At 45.1% G+C, this 20,721-nt stretch overlaps 1 protein-coding gene across 1 annotated transcript in view; it reads right to left on the reverse strand.

Moving 5' to 3' along the window:
• Window positions 1-3,193, reverse strand: part of LOC128306479 (hemicentin-1) — a 46,171-nt gene extending 42,978 nt beyond the window's left edge. Inside the window, exon 1 of the mRNA XM_053044013.1 lies at window positions 2,926-3,193. Coding sequence (XP_052899973.1) covers window positions 2,926-3,193 — 268 coding nt within the window. The remainder of the gene's footprint in view (window positions 1-2,925) is intronic.
• Window positions 3,194-20,721: the final 17,528 nt, after the last annotated feature.

Here is a 20,721-nt window from a genome sequence, read left to right on the forward strand (position 1 = left end):
CAAACATTTTCACCGTAAATAACTTTCCGCTTTCCGTTCGGTGGACACCTTTACCATTTGCTTCATTGTTGTGCCATACTTGGGCGTTCTCGTTTGTTAGCAGCGTCATGCTTGACTTTTTCTCGCAACGATTTAGTCACCTTTCAGCGGGTTTGCAGCACACACAGAAAAAAAAACATACTCAACTTCGCGCTATCGCAACAGCTCTTTCGAGTGGCGCTTTCTGTTCCCGTACGCCAGGCGCAACCCGGCTTTGTGCGGGCGCGTTATCGCGAAGTCAGCCCAAGACATGTGAGAGGGCATAATGGTAGGGCGAAAGAAGGACCTTGGTACTGAAATCTTTACACCGGTGAGTCAACAGTGAGAAATGGGTAGACAGAATGGAGGCAGAACGCTGTACCTGTACAGAACGCTGCCGAAGCAAAAGGAAAAAAAAAATAATACAAAGTGGAAAGCTTCCTGAAAACAAGCAGCTAAATGTCAGGCCAGCGTACTAGTGTGGCGGCTTGATTTATGTACACGTGTGCGCCCTGCGTACGATTGCCACGAGCATGAGCCTGCCATGCCTTTTATCGCATTGCAATACTTTGTGTGACTTTGCCGGGCGAACTTTTCGCAAACCGGATCACCGGTAATGGTGCCAGCATTACTTTGCCGCGTCCCGGGCGTGCCGGGTTTGGTTGATGCGCGGGAGTAAATCACGCGAACGTTTCTGCATCAACTTCACTTACGTCGGGCGTTCTGGTGTACCGGCTGTCGTACCGCCGCCGAGTGTCATAACGAATTAAACAAAGCGTCAAAATGTCCGTATCGCTTGGAGGCCTGACAGCTTGTTCGGGGAAATATGATTTTCCTTACGATACAAAATAAAACTGCCCTCGAGAAGGCACATACGTACCCGTGCAAAAATCGCTTCCCACACGTGCAGTGATTGTGGCTTGAATTATTGATAAATGGCTCGTAATTATAATCGGTTTTTACTCCACGGCCAAAAGCCCCATCTAAAGCTACTTCTCCATACCGACAATCCGTGGGTGAGCATGCATTCGCGTCTCATAATAACTTCATTGCAAACCGCACGAAATCGAATACTGTGGGCCGGCTTATCTCGCTCCTTCGTGCCATAATGTACGCCTCGTAATGGCTTCATGGAGTTGTGGATTCTCACGCCCACCTAAAACACTTCCCGCGTACTATGTGGTCCGTTCCCGGGGGATGCCCGGGCATTAGATGCCGGGTACGGATCCCGTTGATTGACCGTGGGACGGTCTCAATGGCGCTGGCTCGGGAGGCGGATGGTGGCCACCGATAACGGGCTATTAAAATCGTTATTAGTGACTGGTCACGGATGAAGCTGCACGACGCCACGGGGTGCCATGCTTTGCCGGGTGGAGCACTCGAGTATTAGCAACACCAAGCCGGCTTGGATGTGATTTGCTGTTGTTTGGAAGAGGGTTTCGCCCAGCGTGCAGTTTATTGGTGCCTGAAGGATATTCGTCGTAAGTGTGCGATTGTGCGTGATCCGTAATTCATCAAATGGATAATTGAGCTATTAGAACGATAAATTTAGCTAGGAAAAGCGTGAAGATACTTTATAGAATTTTCTATTTCTTCTCAAATAAGTACAGGGACAGATAACGCATGCTTTGAACAAATGGGCTATTCTGAACGAATTTTCAAAAGAGTTCTTAGATGCTTGCTGAACGCAGGGCAACATCATCATTTTTATAAATCCTTTTATGAGCAGAAAAAAAATTTTGATGGTGTTATTAGTAACAAAAAATACGGCCGGAGGCGATATATTGCTTTCGAAGCTTTGTTAAATTGCAGGACATAATTGATGTGAAATCTGTTCTATCCTCTCTTATCTGGAGAAGTCAGAAGCAACAGAAGTCCTCTTCAGGCAACTTGACAACAGGCGTTACCGTAAAGTACAAAAGTATCTTTTAGATTCTGAGATGAAGATCGACTGTCGATCGCTCCAGTTTGATCCCTTCTGAAGTACCTGAACAAGATGGACTTTGTTGTTAGCCCTGCAGAAAGTTCTTAACGTTTTTTCCTGGAGGTTGGTTGAACACAGGATTCGAACCAATTTTCTCGAAACTTTGAGTCTCCGGAATATTTTAGAATATATTGGTATATATTGAGGTAACAGTCGATAGATTAAGCTCATATTTAATTTCTCTTAAACTAGTCAACCGAATGACTACTACACATTACTAGCCATAATTTAACGAGGAATCCTTCCCCCAAGAAGGCACAATCTCCTCCTAAGTGGTTCAAAACTAGGTCTAATTTGTTGTTGATTATAATGTTTTCATATTTTATCAATACAAGAATTGCTCCTTATATTTCTAAACATCTACGGTATGAATAACAAATAATTAACTTTTACATAACCAAAATACATTTGGATGATTAGCCCATACGTATGTCTAGCCCCATTGTTATACGTATTGCCTAGATTTAGGCGTTTTATTTTGCTAATTGCTTAAATATTAAGTACAGCAAAATGCCCATTAGTGTTTTGATCCAAAATGTTCGATGGGTTACGAAAAAAAAATGTCCAACACTGGTTGTAATATATCAGCAAAACATTTACAAAAATTCGTTGTTTACCGAAATCGTAAACAGTATTAACGTATCGAATTAATCTGTGCAGGTACGCGCCCAGAACTGTGTCACAGATTAATCGACCATTAAATAAAGAAAAAGCATCTCTTCTACGCCCTCGACGAGTGTCGTTTTCATTTCCGTACAGTGCCCTTTCCATTAAGTGACCCTTCGGCACCGTTCATTGAGGCCGGCCCCCTCACCATCGTCGTAATACAATTTCGCTCGCAATCATTGCGAGACAATTTGTCACCTCATAACAAAAGGAATTGGCTTTTCGAGTGACACTCCCGGGTACCGGGGGCTACTTACTCGGTCGATCGAGCTCGTTGATTAGATCGTCCGTATCGGAGTAGGAAGCACCGGCGTGGCTGGCCATCGCGAGCACCCAGCACAGTGCGACCAGCCGGGTCCGAAGCACGGCCGTCACGGTTCGCCGTCTGCTACCACTCGACATCGTCCTTGAGGTGATGAGATGACCTTTCGAGCACCGTGTCGCTCCACGGCCGGTTCCGCCACCAGCGTCTGCTGCGCCCTTCCCACCGGTGACGCACTCAGCAAACTGTCGTGAAAATGTCATCGCACTGTTGTCAGATTTTCGCCATACCTAGTGACGCACACGTACACACGCCCGTACCCACACATACACACGCATTGCGTTAAATCACACGCACACACACACACGCTTACGCCCTTACGCACCAGAATGCTTTGGAACGAATTTTTCACCACACTTTGTGGGTCCCGTTTTCCCCGTGACGAACGGTTTTTCACCACACATACACGCACGCACGTAACACTGAAACACGCGGCACCAAAACACGGGGGAGCACTTGTATTTTCACAACAAGATATCAATTTTCTATCCACTTTCACCGGCCGCTTATCGCGCGCTATCTTTAGACGGGTGGCAACAAAAAAAAATCTACCCCCTTTTATTCTCTTTCTCTTCTTCGCCTTCACACAAGCTTCACCTTCACGCAGCGGAAACAGGCGGGTATAGAGCCAGGATATGCGGCAAAGATGATCTTTCCAAATTCGTTGTTTATTTTTCCGGTCCGTACTGCTGCTGGTGCCGTTGCTACTGGCGGTGCCATCGCATGGTGGCTCGTTTCGGTTTCCTTATCGCTAATGGATAGCTGTTGAGCTGTCAGCAAAACCCGTTGCTCCTGCGCGGCTCCACACTGGCCGACACGCCTGAAACGAGGAAAAAAGCAATCAGACGTACACGCACACACAGACACATGGGAAAAGGATCGGAGTTGGTAAAATAAAATAAAAAAGGATGGTAAGATAAGCAACATTCAGCAACTACAAGCACACAGCAAGGTGCCCTGGTAAGGTGCGAAGGGAAAACTTCGAAACCCATTTCCGTTACTCGCGCAACATTGGGAAAAAAAACAAACCTCCCACCGGAAGCGAGAACATTCCGAGAGCTCCACCAAACTGCCCTTTGCCTCAAATCTTCCCATCTAGAGCGCCATCGTCCCTGTCCCTTGCAACAGAACGTGGGTGAAGAAAAATTCTGTCTTTTATCCGTATCCGTAGGGTTCTCCCTGTCTCTCCTCGCCTTTGTGCTGCCTTCTGGTCCTGCGAACGCGAATTGAGAAACCACTCGTTGGTGGCGTTTTCCACTCCACAAGGTTTATCGTTAAGTTCTTGTTGCGTCAAAGTGTTGTGCTTTTGCTTCTCGCTTCCCTACGGCAGGCCACCCTGCAGCTTGCTTGCTCAGTTTGCTAGCGTAGAACCCAAACTCCGGTGCAGCCCAAACGCGACGGGGTGAGTGTTATTCGATTGTCTCAGCGCTTCCGCCATCCGTTTCCGACCATGGCTGCAGAAATTCAGACACTCCCGCGACTACCCATGCTGGTCACACGGGTTCCGCCACTATGCGAGCTTTTCGAAGGGGCACAAATAAAAAAAGGAGCGTACGTAGGGCACTTGGAAGATGAAGATGGATAGTTTCCGAAAGGCTAAAGGACACACTTGGCGTCCGCGCGGTGTAGCTTTCCCCGGGTGGGAATGGGCGCTGCAAGTTGACAAAGCGGCATGGCATGATAATAGGAACGGGACGAAGATGATACTCGTTATATGATAAGGATTAATGGTCGACGTCTGAGCGAAGGGACAGTGGTCTAGCGTTGGACTAGCGGTGATGAATTGAATTTGTAAGTTAAATATACCAAGTTCGCGATGGTTGCTTTTTTAAACTTCCATGGATAAACTGTTGTTTGTAGTGGTGTTTTACAAGCATTTTAATAAGGTTGAAACATAATGCACTTTGACCGTTGAATCCATGGCAATTACACTAATTTGCACACTTCTTTGTTCACATCTATTGCATTTTTACTTTATGCGTTTGATTGTATTGGTGGAACTTGTTTCTTCATTACTATTTTTACATACGAGTAGGGTTCGGTTGCCAAATTATTTGCAGCTGGTAAATTAAGTTGGAACAAGGAACTAAACGATTAAAATTTACATATTGTCTAGCGCATCTATGACAACAACTGATCGTATAAAACATTACAAAACTCGTTGACACTTTGGTTGTGTTAGGCAAAAATAAATAAATTGGATTTAAAAAGATCTTCCCCAAACCCAAGAAAATGAGCATATTTGTCCTTAAATTACACCACATGAGCGAAAAGAAAAAAAGGATTTCGTTATTTTAGAAGCATGCAGATCCGATCATTATTCGGACTAAACTGCACAACCCTGACAGAACTCTGCAGGGTTTTTCATTTATCTCAGTAACATTGTGTCCATATTATCTATTGTTACGAAATCGTTTACAGACACGCTTAGTTTATTGAGGATAATTGATAAACCTAAGTGATTCATTCAGATCTTCAAGAATTTGCAAGCTATAGACGATCATTATTTTAAGAGCTAGAATACTTTTCGACTCGATTTATGTTCAAGCATTAACGGGCATTACCGAGAACCCTGTAATTGTAATTACTTCTTGTGAAATTCTTATATGCAAAAAATAATAGAAAATTATATTCGTTATATTCGTAAAATTATATTATCGAAGCATAAACAGCAATTTTGCATCGAAATTCTAGTCAAGTTTTATTGCAGTGTTTCTGGCATGAGTTGCCGAGCAATGGAGTTTCAGAGTTACCAGTAGACAAACAGTATTGCTAGTCAAAAAATTAACAAACAGTCAACGGCATGCGAATGTAAAGCGGGGAGAATTCATTTTATTTTTAACAAAGAGTGCTATAAGGAATACGACCATTAATGTTTTGCTAGAGTGCGAAAACAAAATAGAAAGAATTGGCCAGATTTTGAGAAATCATACGGAAATAGATTTATTCTTACATTTTTAGTGTCCTGTTTTCAAGTTCACTAGTTCTTCTAGTATCTTCTTCACTAGTACTAGTTAAAGAATTTTTACGAAAACATAATTGCAACTATAGAAAGTGGTCAAAGTATATTTGTTATCGTGTCGTTTACTTTCAAATAACTTCTTTGTATTTTTTGTCTTCTTTTCATCGACTGAAGCTTGGAATTCTTGACGTAACTAAGTTCGCCTATTCGTAACTAAAGACGTTTGCAAATTTGCATAAAGCAATTTATTAAACCTTGATTCCTCTCGATATTGCACCTGTGCTGCCAATCTTTATCATGACCAAATTCCCATACTTGTTGACGTGGGAATCACTGCACTCCCGGATGTGTACTAAAACCATGCCAAACAAATCACAACACAGGTCCCATCAACCAGGGAAAAACTGGCTGGCAATTTTCCCGAAACATGTCCACCACCCCGGCGATCAATCTCTGACAACGTACGTCACGAACGATCCATTCGATGGGAATGTTCGCGTGCCGTACGTCGTCATTGCCGCCCAGATTTGCTTACCTGAGTCCTGCGCCCATTGTCACACCCTGCGCTGCAAAGACGACCCATGACCGTTACCACGGTACGAGCAGGGAAAATGATCGCATCACCTTCTCCTCCGAGCAGGAAAATGTGTTCCAGTTCATAAACGACACTGGAAACTGGTCGTGCATACGGAACTACACGGTGCTGGTGTGTTTTAGAAGCGGACATGCGAGTACATGCCGTTGCATAGGCATTCACGACCAAGGAAAGCCATACCGAGCGGTGAAAATCACATCACGCGCTGCGAATAAAATGATATATGGCGCATAAAGCTTCGTCGGGGTCGGTTGCAGTACGGACGACTCAAATAGGCTCATTCTTCTTGTGGCAAGCACGTCGGCAAGCGAAACGACAATTTTGTCGACGTTCGGCACGACGCTGATGAAGATAACGAACTTACATCCACAGCATTGTCTCTTGGCTGTCGAACGGACATTTCTTCACTTTCGGCAGAGTTTTACTTCATTTCGCACTTGTTTTACGATCGTATTTTTTTTTTGCTGTTGTTGCCCCAGCTCTGCAACCAAAGCTTTTACCACCACGATCGCAGCTGTGCGGGGATGATTTTTCCGGGAAAAACTACTCTCCGCTGGATGGTTATTAATTCAACAATTTTCTGCATAAGAACGCGCACTGAATATTTCTTTACTTCATAATCGATGCAGCACACAACAGGCTGGGTGCTGCTTTTAGAAGCATTACTGTTGACCAATGGGAGCTCGAGAGAAAAAAAAAATAAAAACGATAAAATTATTCACTCACAAAGCACGGCCCAACTGTCGCCTGTGGCACATTTTCGACACCGATAAATCGGACGGCTTCGAACCGCCTCTGAGCCATTTCCATCAAACGCTCGTAATTAGGTTTGTCACCGCGCGCTGAGCCGTGCTGGTTGCGTACGACTGGTAAGACTTGGTCTGTGTTTCCTGCGCGGTCAACAATTTCCCCCTACCACGTCCAGGATTCCCTCCTGCCTGCCGTTAGCCTGCCTTTTGCTTGCCACATCGTGAAATAGATTATTCATGAGCATCCGCCTCAAAAGCGCCTCGGGACACACGATCAGGCCGATGTGCCGCGGTGGTGCCAACCATGAAGGAAAGTGTGATCTGAAACCGAATTTCCTTTCCGCAGCACACGCAGAGAGACGGCAAAAGAGAGAGTGAGAGAGGCTCGGCAAACACGGCCACCGCATTAAGGGGCCATGCCAATAGCGAACTCCACGTCGAACCCTGTCCAAGCAAAAGGGTCGTCAGCGAACAACGACGCGTTGTTTGCAGGTTTCCACACGGCAGCAGCCATCCATCTGAGCATCTCAAGGGGCGTTGCTTTTCCCGGACTCTGGCGGTGGTGTTTCGACTTGCAAAATACCTTCCTTACCCAATGCTCCCAAAAGACAAAGGAAAAACCGGACCCGGGAGCGCATAATTTTTAAAAAGCATTTCATCCAACCAAAAAGAACTTCCCGCCCCCGACCGTTTTCCCCTTTCCGCACCGGATCCGGCGATCCGATTTTTCTGCGCAGGATATCACGCGAAAACCGTTTCGAGGTAGGCGAAATTTAGATGCGGTTTTTATCGCACATTGCCAACCCGGGCTGGGGAAACCGCGATAATATTGTGTTTCGTGGCAGGGTAAGTTACAATATTTGCCCGGCCCTCCGCCAAGGGAACATCGGTATGACAAATTGCCGGGAATTTTGTCATTTTTGTGTGGAGTTCTTTTGCGCAAACAAAAAAAAAATGGACGCAGCAACGGAATGCCAAGGCGGGGAAAACAATAGCGCTTAAAATAGCGCACACATTACTGTGACATTCGGAAAGGAAAAGTTTACCGTTGGTGGAGGAAAAGAAGGCTAAGGAAAATAAAACAACCACACCAATCAAATTCACAAAGGTAATTGAAAAAAAAGCTAACAATAAAACCCATAAAGCCTAATTACGGCGCTATGTTCGCTGGTGGTGGTGGTAGTGGAAAAAAAAACGAGATCATGATGAACCGAACCCGAACCATGCCACGGTCGCCCACCGTCCCAAAAAACCCCCTGCGGGATATTTGCGGTGCGAAAAGTTGCGGTCGCTAATCGCTTGTGAAGAGGGCGTCATTTTGCTTAGCCTGGTGGGCCCCACAGGAGATGGCCAACGTTTGTATATATTTTTTTGTTTTGGTTGCTTCTTTAGGCTTTCCATCAGAGCGCTCTTCTCGAAGAACAACGCCATGTTGGGGTGTACAATTTTGCGAATTTTCACCACGGAAAATTCGGTTGGGAGAAAAGTGCGAATAAAAGGCGCAAGTCCCCGATGGGGCTGGATGCTTTCCCGCTTTTCGGTACCGAGACGTCATAATTCGTTCTTTAAGATGGCTGAGCGCTGTAGCGCTTGTGTGCGTGCCAGTGTGCGTGCGTTTGTAGATGAGGACACACGATATGGTGGGGCGAGCACTTTGCATTTAGTAGCGGTAGCGATGAATAACGTCAAGTGACACGTACCCGAAAATGAAAATGGTTAACCGAATTAGTGTCTGGCCCGTTTATCGTCCAAGCGGTTGTTGCCGCGAACATCGGCATCGTCAATTCGATTGTTTTCATTTGAGAATGAGCTGCTCAGCAACTTTATTGTTTTGTTTTCCTTTTCATTATAATTTGGTATTGTTTAGAAGTTTGAAAGTGTTATAAGTCAAAAGCAGATTTTAAAGTGCCTAATAAGCCTGTGTATCAAAAGTTGAATCAGCAGTTACAATCTGAAGACTTTGAAAATTAGATATCCTCTCAGGCGATTCTTTTGTTCTGCAGTAAAGAGCATTAGCGTTTGAAAAGTTTCCAAAATATTGTTAAAGAAACGAAGCTTTAAAATCAACCGTTCGCGAGGGATCATCTCATCGTAACTGTGTCCTGTTTAAAGCACAAATTTGGCGAGGAAGTTGCAACAAGCGTTTCGTTGCAGATTTTGAATTTTATTTCCTGAACAGAAAGAATACTTCAAATAATGGAGTATGACGTTTTTCAAAGAGAAACTTGGAAGATCTACTAATACGTACAAAAGCAATATGAAATGAAGATATTAGGTTTCGTTTATAAAAATTGATGACGACAATATAAGACAGTTTATGGTACTCCTTTGGCCTTTATTTAATAGACGACGTAATTTTAAATAAAACAAAGCTGTAAATTAGTGGTCGATTTCCACACGAAAGAACCTGAACCAAATCCCATCCGGACTAATGTTCCGTATGCAGCACTGACTACACAGCTGCGGGTAAATACAATAAATGAAAGCCAGAAATTACAATATTCTGTAGTTGAAAATCAATTATCGACAAAAAAATCATATTAAAAAAAATGAGTAAACAAATACCTAGAAAAATTTCGAATAATAAAAATTAATTAAAGTAGAAACATATAAATAGACTATATAAATAGCTACAAGAAGTTATGGGATAATCGACAATGTTTTTATGCGATGCATTTACTACAGAAGAGATCAACACTTGTCAGTCGATAGTAAGTAAAAATATCGTAAATGTTGCAAATCATATCAATCGTATTCCCAGAAATCAGTTAACATTGCGCATGAAAAGCTTTTACAATTATCCGCTATTTGCAATCCAATCAAGAGAGATTAAAACATTTTCGAATTATTCAGAACTGGGCATCATTGTGAAACCAGTTCAATTGCTGCAAACAATCCTTTATTTGTTTTTTGTCAATGAATGCAAAACATTCAGATGAGCATGGAACGTTATGTTACGATCAAAACTTGACACAATTGACACTGATAACGAAAACGCCCTTTATGTGCGGCTTATATCACCTCATTGGTGATTTAAATTGCTCATTTTTAGAGTACTGTTTTGAAGCATCTGTTGGCGGTTTGATACTGTGTCGATAAAGATTTCCTACTAAACGATTCAAAATGGGGAACCAAAGCTTATTGCACAATTATGACCATCCCAATGCCGACATTTTCCACGCCAAACATTCCATACATATCGAATGCACAGTGCTGCATGCAGTGAAACATTTGTCAAACATTAAATGGGTGAGTTGTGGTGAGTATTTTTCCTGTTGCAAGACAATCCCGCTGGTGTGATTTGTATGAACACGTTTTGCACATTTTCTTCGCTACTGCAATCAAATACACATTACTGTTAATTTGCGAAAACCGGGGCTAATCATTTTCATTTTGTATGCCCGAGCCACGCTCCCCTCTGTTCCGGGGGTTCCAACAACTCAACAAGCATCCGACACCACCATCAGCGACCGAAAGTAGCAATAAAACTATCATTTGTCCCAGATTCGAGTTCGGAAAAGTGGCAGCTGACATTATCGATATGCCACAGCAATACGTGGCATTATTAGGGGCCGTGGTCGGGAACCAAAAAAAAACAGCCAGAAGAAGCAAAAAAAAACGCATAGTCTTCTGTCCGTTACGAGCCGGGAAAGCTTTTAGCCATCCACTCTAGTGACTTTTCGAGCGGAGGCTGTAGGTAGCGGCTGTTAGATAGTAATGACCATCACGAACCGCTCGTGCTTGTGGGAGAGTATCGCGGGATCCGGGCGGTTAGTGCTACTTTCGGCATAGTTCATACATTGATGGCCATTGTTATGACTGCAATTAAACGATTATGGAACACGCTTGCCGGGGGCAGGGAAAAGATGTTTCGTCCTTCCAATCTGTCAGCGACAGCTGAGCTAGTGCTTACCCGAAACGGGCAGAGTTGGGAAGAGCGTGGACTGGAAGTGTACATGTGTGACGATGTCTGCTTCATCAAGGATAATGGTCGAGTCCGTGCGGCCCGGTCGGAGTGGACGATGAACCCGGTACGCCCGGAATGATCACCATCAGCGTCGATTTGATGTGCTGTTCCGAACTCCCACCGAAACATGGGACCCCGTTACATCCCCCGGGATGCGGCACAACGACACATCCCAACCGTCGGTGGAGGGTGGATTCGATGGTGCAGACGAAGCCGGAAAAAAAGCAAGTTCGAATAAACTCTGCTTAACAGAATTAAACTCATATTGTACGATATTACAGTTATGCTTCTTTATTACATTTTCATGGCCATGACAACGCTCGGTCACATTCGGATGGCGTTCCGTTTGTTCGGCTGACCGACCGACCGGCCAAGCTGTGTGTCTCGAATGGGTAGTCAATTGGAGATTATACTGCTACGCCATCGTACCGGTCGTAGATTTAGATACCGCCGGTGTGGTGCGTCTGTTTAGGAATTTTCTGCTCGGGATTCCTATCCTTCGGACAGTGCTGGAGAAAATATCTGTTGCAGCTTTTTTTTCTTGTATGAGGTTGACGAAATGTGATTTTAAAATGTTTAATAAACTATTGCGAATTAATACTAGGAGTTACCAGAATACCGAGTAGAATATAAGAGTTTTATGTTGTAAACCATTAACTTTTAAAGCGAAAAACTACCTCGCGTAGTGCGACATTTTGGCACTGCACTGTACGATTCTGACGTGGCAAATAAGATTACCACACGTTTGGAGATTTCCTTTCCCGGCTAGCTGACGGTGAAGTATTCAACGTCTTGCAAGCGATGCGATCCACTGTGGTTGGCCAAGTCGTTGTTTGTTACGTTTTCTTTTCCGTTTTGTGTGTGTGTGTGTGTATCATCAGGGAAAAACCCAAGAAGGAAATCATTATCGAAGGATGTGAGCAGAATGTGTAATGTGTCGGTTGTGTCCGTGTTTTGCCCCACGTGTCTCAGCAAGGAAGTTGTGGTCAAGCAGCGTGGACTACGGCAACGCTTAGATAATATTTTCCTCAGCACGGCACGGGGAAGGTCAGCCGGGTGCCGTGCTGCTTCGTGATATTTATTATCCCTTTTGCTAGTGTGGCAAGTTCAGCAGATAAGTGGTCACCGGCTACTATCTCGTGAACAGTTAGCGCGCGTATGAATTTAATTTCGCTACCATTTTCCAACGTTCCAACCGGCAGGTGGTACGTGCTTCTCGATTCGTTTCGCTCAATTGTACAATTATTTTGCTCGCTGCCACTGCAAGCAGCAGCACGGATGCATCAGGAAATGATCGATTTCGAAACACGTGCGAATAGTACGAAGTTACGTAGTTTTGCGAACCCTAACTGCCAGGACCGGGTGATTTATGTTGATTGTTGATCGTAATGGTGCCCCGCGGGAGTGGGTCGTGTGTGTAGCAACACGTTTATTACTTGCAACGTAAAATTAAAACCGAATCTTCTAAGCATTCTGCAATAATTGGAGCATATTTCATACCATTTTAAACGATAGAATGCAGCAGAAATTAAACGGTATTTTCCGCAGATACTCTCTCTCTGTCTCTTTTTCTCGCGCTTCGGGGTGGTACATTATTGGTTCAAAACATTTCCCCAACCAGCAAGGCGAGGAGATCGGGTTCACTTTCCATTAACTTTTCTTGGAACGAAAAAAAAAAAAAACAAATCCCCCAGCAACTCCCAGAATGCTTCCATCGAATGCGGGAGAAAAATAATTCACGCTCCAATTATTTTCCCACCCAGCACCCAGCACAGGGTGGATGAGGATGATGATGATGATGATGATGATGTAGCCCGCCAGCGACAGTATGTAGTAGCAGCACGGGCAGCCAAGCGAGAACAAAAGGGAAACAACAGTCAGTTGCAAAACAAAACCATCTAAGAAGTGTTGAAAAGGGTCAATTTTACTACGAGGATAAAATGGTTGTTGTTGTTTTTCCTTCCGCTTTTCCCATAATTTTCTTCTCACTCACTTTCGCCAATACTAATGTGCGAACCCGTACGTTCGAGAGCGTTATTTTGGTAGCAAAAGGAAGGATTTTTTCAGGGGAACGTGAAAAGCCCATTTGCCAATCAACCATGCCGAGCGGTGCTTGGGAACCATTTTTCGGAAGGTTTTAAAGGTTTTTAGCTCTAAAGAAATTTTCATTTTTAGAGCAATACGGAGAAGAAAAAAAAAATCCTCGCTCAAAAGCTCAAAACATCCCGCAGTTATTCAGTGTTTTGTTAGTTGCTCCGTAGACTTCCTCCCGTTGCAGATCAAAGGCAGGAATACCACACCGGTGTACAACGGTGTAACAAAACAAGGTGACGGGAGCACCTCTGAAGGCAACCGTCTGTGCACTGACGTTGCAGAAGTACTGGTGGGGAACAGTACAACATCTCGTAAAAGTTCTGCAAAGCATAATAAGCATATATTCCCATTTCTGCCGGCGGCCATGCTATTCACTTTCATCTCGCCCAGCCCAGCTAATTGACAGGACCGCATAATTTCATTGAAAAGCATTTCATTTCACTCTTTTTTGCTTCTGTACGCATCGTAAGCCCACATTCAACGTTCACCGATTTTCCCCCTACTCGATGGCGCGCTTTGATATGGTGCATCAGTGTGAAAACGGAAATTAAGGAGCAAGTGGGGGCAACTACGAAAGAAGGAAGGAAAGAAGAAGAAAAAAAAAACATCATCAATTGCGGATGCCCCGAACGCCATGCTTGTCATCCGTGCGGGTCGGTGTGACAGCGAAATGAAAGCAAGTTTACCATCGACAGCGAGTGCTTGAGCTTTTTAAATGCTGAAGGATACGCTGTCGCAACGCAGCGGGCACTATTGTTTCTACAGTTTGAATTGCTCGCAGTGGAAAACCGCAAAACCCCGGCGCACAATTTGCCAGGACATCAAGGACAGTTTCGGTTCATTTATGGCGCTTTCTCGCTAGCATACAGCCACACACACACACTGCACAGCAGCGCAGTAGCGCATTGTGTGTCGGTAAGCCCTGCCACTGCACACCGCTGCACTGGGACAATGCCGTGAGTCGGAATAATTGATTAGTTAATTAAGTGCTCGGATAATGATGTGTCTCACAGCACAATACACGGCACTGCACTGCGCACTGCGAAGCCGTAACAACTGCGGACGGTTTGGACTTTAAGCGTTTCGGTGTGCTGACTCCATGGAAGCTGATGTTCGATTCGGGGCCAATGTTGGTTCGGCAACGAGTTTATCTTCTTTAATGGGGGGCATCTCAGGTTGGATGTCTTGTGTTGAGGTGTGTTTTTTCAAAGTTTTCCGAGCGATGTCTTGATAACTTTAGTGAAGAATTTTTCAATCAACATCCATAAATCAAATAACCTCGTCGAATTCCTCGTGGAAGCCCTCTGATTAAAAGTAAAATATTGGAGTAGGCCAATTAAACCTCTCAAAGTCTCGCTAAATCCAGCCACCCGAAAACGTGCTTCATTGTAGAACCATACAAATCAAACACTCGATTCACTGCCAGAATGCATACAAAAGCCCACCGTAATGCCATCCGTAATCTGGGTGCATTAGCATCGAGCAACACCAAAGAGCAACTTGTCCACGGTACGTGGCACCATATGCAAAAAGGGGTGGCAAACGTGTCCGCCGGCCAGACACGAACATTTACCATCACCATACCCTGGGAGCACACCAAATTGCCCTCCCATTGGGCGAGGTTAAGCCAAACTACTATTTGTCAAGAAGTGCCGGAACCCGGACGCCCATACCGGTGTGTTCGTCGGCTCGATTGCCGCAGTGTGCGCGAGCTACGAATCACGTCCGCGTAGACGAGAAAGGTGGCGCACTGAGCACGCGACCACCATTTCTTGATGCGGACACACAATAATCTACTCACATGGGTATGTGTGGGACCACTGGCAGGAAGTGACACCGGCACCGGTACCCATCCTGAAGCCAATTATAAATATAGTTTAATCACTCCCCCGGGAGGCCATCCACTTAATCGAACCGTGGCACGAAATCTCGGCCCACTCGTTTATGGGCTCTACCCCAAACGGGAAGAGATCGGGCGCTAGGACAAGTTTCACGATTGTCCTCCGAGCCCGAGCCACCGAGGGAGTCGATTGTTAAGTTGCGCCCGGAGAATTCACCGATTTGCTAACTGCTGAAAGGCATCGGCGACTTAGACCACCACCATCGGAGCGAACCAAGTGACAATTAAATTTAATTTAACATTTTAACCCGAAATTACTGCTCGGTCCACTAACAAGCGTCTGCAGCGTACAATCCACAAAATGGAAACAGATGTTTTGCCACCTTAAAGATCGATTTTGTTACGGGAAGATGCAAGATGTGCCGGGGGGAAAAAACAGCCACGAGTACCTCCACGGGAAGACTGCACGAACCAACGTGACACACTGGTTTACAAGCTGCAGACCATTAGAAGTCGTGAATTTCTGGCACTACATACGGTGGAAAAACATATTTCATACGAAAATGGACGTTTTGTGTGGAAGAAGGGAAAGCGTCACCCGAAGCCGGGCGGGCTCGCGTGGGGCCGTGTACGTCTCGTGGGAAAACTTTGGACCCATAAATCTTTTCCACGGAGTGGGAGTTTTTCTTTGCTTTCTGCCCATCCGGATCGATTCTTTCACTGGGAGAAGGTTCTCGGTGAGTCCCGGGAATGGGACACGGTGTTCCCTCCGGGCAGAAAAACATATGACCCAAACAAGCACCGAACAGACGGTTCGAACAAAAAACGGAACCGAAAACACACCTATACACATGAGGAAAGTTGGGTACACCCAGCGCACGGAACGGCTCATGGGAGAAATTATGTACGTGCGCTAACACACAAAAAAAAACCGGGTTATGAACGGATTTTGCTTCACCCAGGCAGTGGCAGGATTTGGCCAATCGATACTTTGCCTATGTAAAAGAGTTATTTAGATGCCAGCTCGTGCACTCGGATGTTGTTGTGTGCTTGGGCTTCCTTTTTTGAAAAAATAAAATAAATAACGATCGAATGTTTTCGGAAAACATGCCCCGACCACAAACACACATTTGCGCATTGCATATTAGCAAGCAACGCATACGTACACGCTTGAGTTGGTTGGTTAAATTTGCTTCCCTTAATCAAAAACGATCAAAGCCGTATTACGGAACACAACCGTACCCCGGGGGTGCGATGTAGCGTTCGAGCTTAAATTAAAATTTTTGCAACCAACCCCGCAACCTGCAGGGTTCGCCGTCCGAATTAACCCAAAGCCTACTGATTGAAAGATTGGAAAAAAAACAAAACATAGCCAACATCAATAGTGGTCGAGACATCACATAGTGGTTGAGATTTGGTGAGCACTTTAGCTTACATTCTACGGTCGAAAAACTTTCGGTCGAAAAACTTAAACCAAGGTTTTGATCGCTGCCCCCGGGCTTGCGGAAAAATGGGCTCATCAAGCTAAACTTTTTATCCCATTCCCTCCGCTGCGGGAAAACTTCACGTGTTCCGGTGGCGCACAGTTTACGCCCTTACGCCCGGTTGATAATGAAACGGATTTGGCAACGGGTAACCCTCTTCAGCTTTTCCACCCACTGCGCTCCGGTCATTTGCGCTCTTCCCCCCATCCCCCCCCCCCCCCCCAAGAAGGGGAAAACTTTCGTTCGGTCTAGGTTTTGCGGTGGTGATCTTAATAATTCATCGAATCTTCAAACGGAGTCTTCGGTTTCGGTGGGTTTGTTCGTTGTTGCGGTTAAACCACTGCGGATGGAAATATCGGGAACTGAGACGGTTCGTTAACAATGCTAATTTATGCCAGACGTACGGGTTTTCGGGTGGTTTAAATTTCGAGGCTCGGATGTTCCTTCCCTCTGAGCGCACGAGAAGCGTGGCAAGGAGAGTAGTGCGGTCTGCCCCCCTCCCTCACCAGGGCCAGGGTGACAATCGCATCGAAACCGACCCGTCACAAAACCGACATCACATGGATCACCGAACCGGTTCCATTTCGTTTGCTTAATGCTTCGGTACGTTTGGTTTGAAAGTGGCCGGTGACAGCTGGTGGTCAGTTGGAGCAAACCATCACCACCTTGCACGCAGGGTAATCCAGTTCTCACACACCGGATCCGGTTTCGTTTGCATTCGGTCAACAATGGGTTTGGTACGATTTGACATTGTTTACACTTCAATTACAGTGGCGCGTCCGAATGTGCACCGGAATGGAGCCGATCGATCAATACCAATCCGCGTACCCACCGGGCTTAGATGCTGATTTCCGCCCGAATATATCCTCAAACCTCGCTCATTAAGGTCACACCCACACGCGGTATTGTTAGTACAGGGTGGTTAACTGGGTACAGGGTGGTTTTTTTTTCTTCTTCTGGTCATTGTACCACCGCTCACATTAACTAGAACATTATGTCACCCAGTCGTAGGCTTTGCATTAATTAATCGCTCAAAAGCTTTCCCCCCACATACACATACACAAATGCACACCGTCCGGGCCCGGTAAAGTAGAACAGTCAATACTAGTTATCGGTGACGCTCATTATCTCGGACATCGGCACCCATCCCATCCCACCCCATTATCATTAACAAAACACCATCCGTCTCCACCCTTTAAGCCCCCACCCCCTTTTCCGACACAGCACGACCTACCCCAAAGTATCTCGTTTCCGGTTTCCGCTAGGAGGCGACGCTTTTCCGGCGCTTTTCTCGGCCAGCACAGCGAAACGGATCGATGCGAATGTGACGCTTACGGCATCAACACTGTTGATTCGCGTTGATGGCGCTTGGTAAAATACCATTCACACACACATATATTCATACACGCGAACACACACACACACACAAACACACAGGGAAAAACCCGCACAATGGTAGGGCAGCTAATGCGTGCACAATAATCACCGTTCACTTTCGCGCTGGCACAACGGAAAGCTTTTATCCTTATTATGCATCCTGTTTCAGCCCTCGCATCACAACATCCTCCTTACGGCAATGGCCACTTCCGGTTGCTTCCGGGTTCCCGCTAGCTTTCCAACCACTCACACACAACCCCACACTAGTGCCACACGCCCAGATAAATCCACATGTGCATCGGCAACAAATACCAGACCTGGTGGACGCATGCGACTACAGAGATACTTTTCTCACCTCAGACACTACAACCACACACACACACCGGGCATTATTTCACAATTCCTACCTTCTTGGCGCTTTATCATCTTCTCATGGGTCTTACGGTTGGACAGGTTGCAAGCTTGGATGGGTTTATTCGTCCCAGCTTTTCCGAGCTTAAGGGTCGGGCCCAGCACAGCAACAAATACACCCAGCAACGACACACAATCCACCGAATGCTCCGTTGCTCTGATTACATAAACACTTCCGCTTCGATGGCGGTGTTGCATCAACCGAACTAATGAAAAGGACCTGCCCCGGACTTGGCTTGTGAAGTGGTTCGTTACTGTTGGCTTATCCTTCTCACCTCACTGTACTTCAAAGCGAACTGGAATTGGACACACAATGGCACAGGGATTCAATTTTTGCCTGCAACGAAAGGTTTTCCGGTTCCGGTTTCCGGACAGCTGTCTGCAATTGGGCAAAGGAGTCACTTACAGTTAACCGTACCTTCACTTCAGCGCTTAGCGTAAGCTGCTGAAACCTGAACGGAAATTCGTTCCTTTTGTACCGCGTTTTTTTTTTCCACCAGTGTATCCGTTTCCCTACGTTTGGTGCACTTGTTTTGACCACGCTCGAGGGCACGGACCAAACATTTGGGGGACTGAAGCTGTCACGGCTTTACGAAATCACGCACACGCACGTCCCGACTTCACGAGCATCACGATGATGTGATGAGGTGATCACGAGCGTTACTGATGGAGCCAGGCGGCCAGCAGCAGCACCAAGCTGGGATTCGAGTGCGCCTTCGCGTGAGCATCCGCGAGCATCGAGAGATGAAAGCGCGCGATTCTCCTGGCTGCCGAGAGTCGAAGAATTCTGACTCGCGTTCGTGTTGCTCACCGCGTTTGCTACGCGCGTTTACCGTAACTCTGAGTTACCCGCTGTGTCTGGTGGGGCAGCGAGCTGCAGATGCGTGTTGTCGATGTTTATTTGGATCACTCGCATTCCCGAAACTATGGGACGGCGTGGACATAACTCCATCATACCTCATTTCCAGATGAGTTTTTAGTAAGATTAAACCAAGATAAATTGAATTTAAGTGAATCTTTTGAAATATACAATTGTTTATTAAATTACAACATTCCTTTTTAACATTCTGGAACAAAGCGCACCAATCTTTCCCATATTAAATGCTTTTGCTGGCAAATCAATTGGTAGGAAAATATCAGTACGCAGCCAAATCTGTAAGCAGAGAAATTGTGAATATTTCATTATTTATTCGTTTTAAAAAGAAAGGCAATTGTCATGCGTATATGCTTTTAAAAATCGCTTTTGGTACTTTTACTATTACTTATTATTTGATAGCTCAGAAATATTCCATTAATTTTAAGCATTGTACTTCAACATCTTTAAAAATATCGTAGATGCACCTCAAAGAGTAATCACATTTCCAACCGAACTATCTCAAAACTTTTCGATTTCCTGTAAACCTATAAACTGGAATGTTTCCACAGTTTCGTTGTATTTGACGCGTGCATTTACAATGAAATGAATTGATTTGATTTTTAAGGACGTCAAAGTTTGGACCGTTCGACATTTCTTGATAAATTGATAGTGCCGACATTCGGTCGTAAGGATTAATTATACTGAAATAAACTGTACTCTTTCAAAAAAAAATAGGAGACGACTTTACATTGTATCAACAGTAACAATAATTACTACGTTTGATGATTAAGCCACAGGGGAATAATATTCCAAACAGTACATGGAACTGGCAACACTTTTCTCTGATATTAGAATTTACTAACCGTGGGGTTAACCAACAGTGGGATGTTAATATTGTAACCGTAGCCTTCTAATATAAGGGTGGCTAATAATTAATGATAAGTGTTTTATGATTCAATTTGTTACATTGTTATTTAATAATATTCCAAGGCATATAAGATTGAACAAGATTTTCTTGGCGAGATATTCGGCCCTTAGACACAATGTTACGACAGTTTAACAATAGATAATAAATTGTTTAGGTAATACGGAAATGGAATGATGCTCATGCGATCACGTACTTTAAATCTCAACGACGACAACTATCGAACCGATAAAGTCACCTTTTTATCTCAAACCCCTTTTCTGTGTGCACGATCCATCACCGATCACTTCAACGCATCGCAAAACGCTACAAACCCTACCTAACCTTTGCCCAGTTGCAACGCAGCCCGTCATCGCGCGTTCGATCAAACCGCCCGGCGCCTGCGTGCACTTCCCGGCCCGGCATTCTGCGGCAACCGCAATCCGATGGGAAAAACGGGGTGTGAAAATGATGACTGGCACCTTGTTGAGC

This window comes from Anopheles moucheti, chromosome 2 (assembly GCF_943734755.1).
Source record: "Anopheles moucheti chromosome 2, idAnoMoucSN_F20_07, whole genome shotgun sequence".
In the NCBI taxonomy this organism is placed as follows: Eukaryota; Metazoa; Arthropoda; class Insecta; order Diptera; family Culicidae; genus Anopheles; species Anopheles moucheti.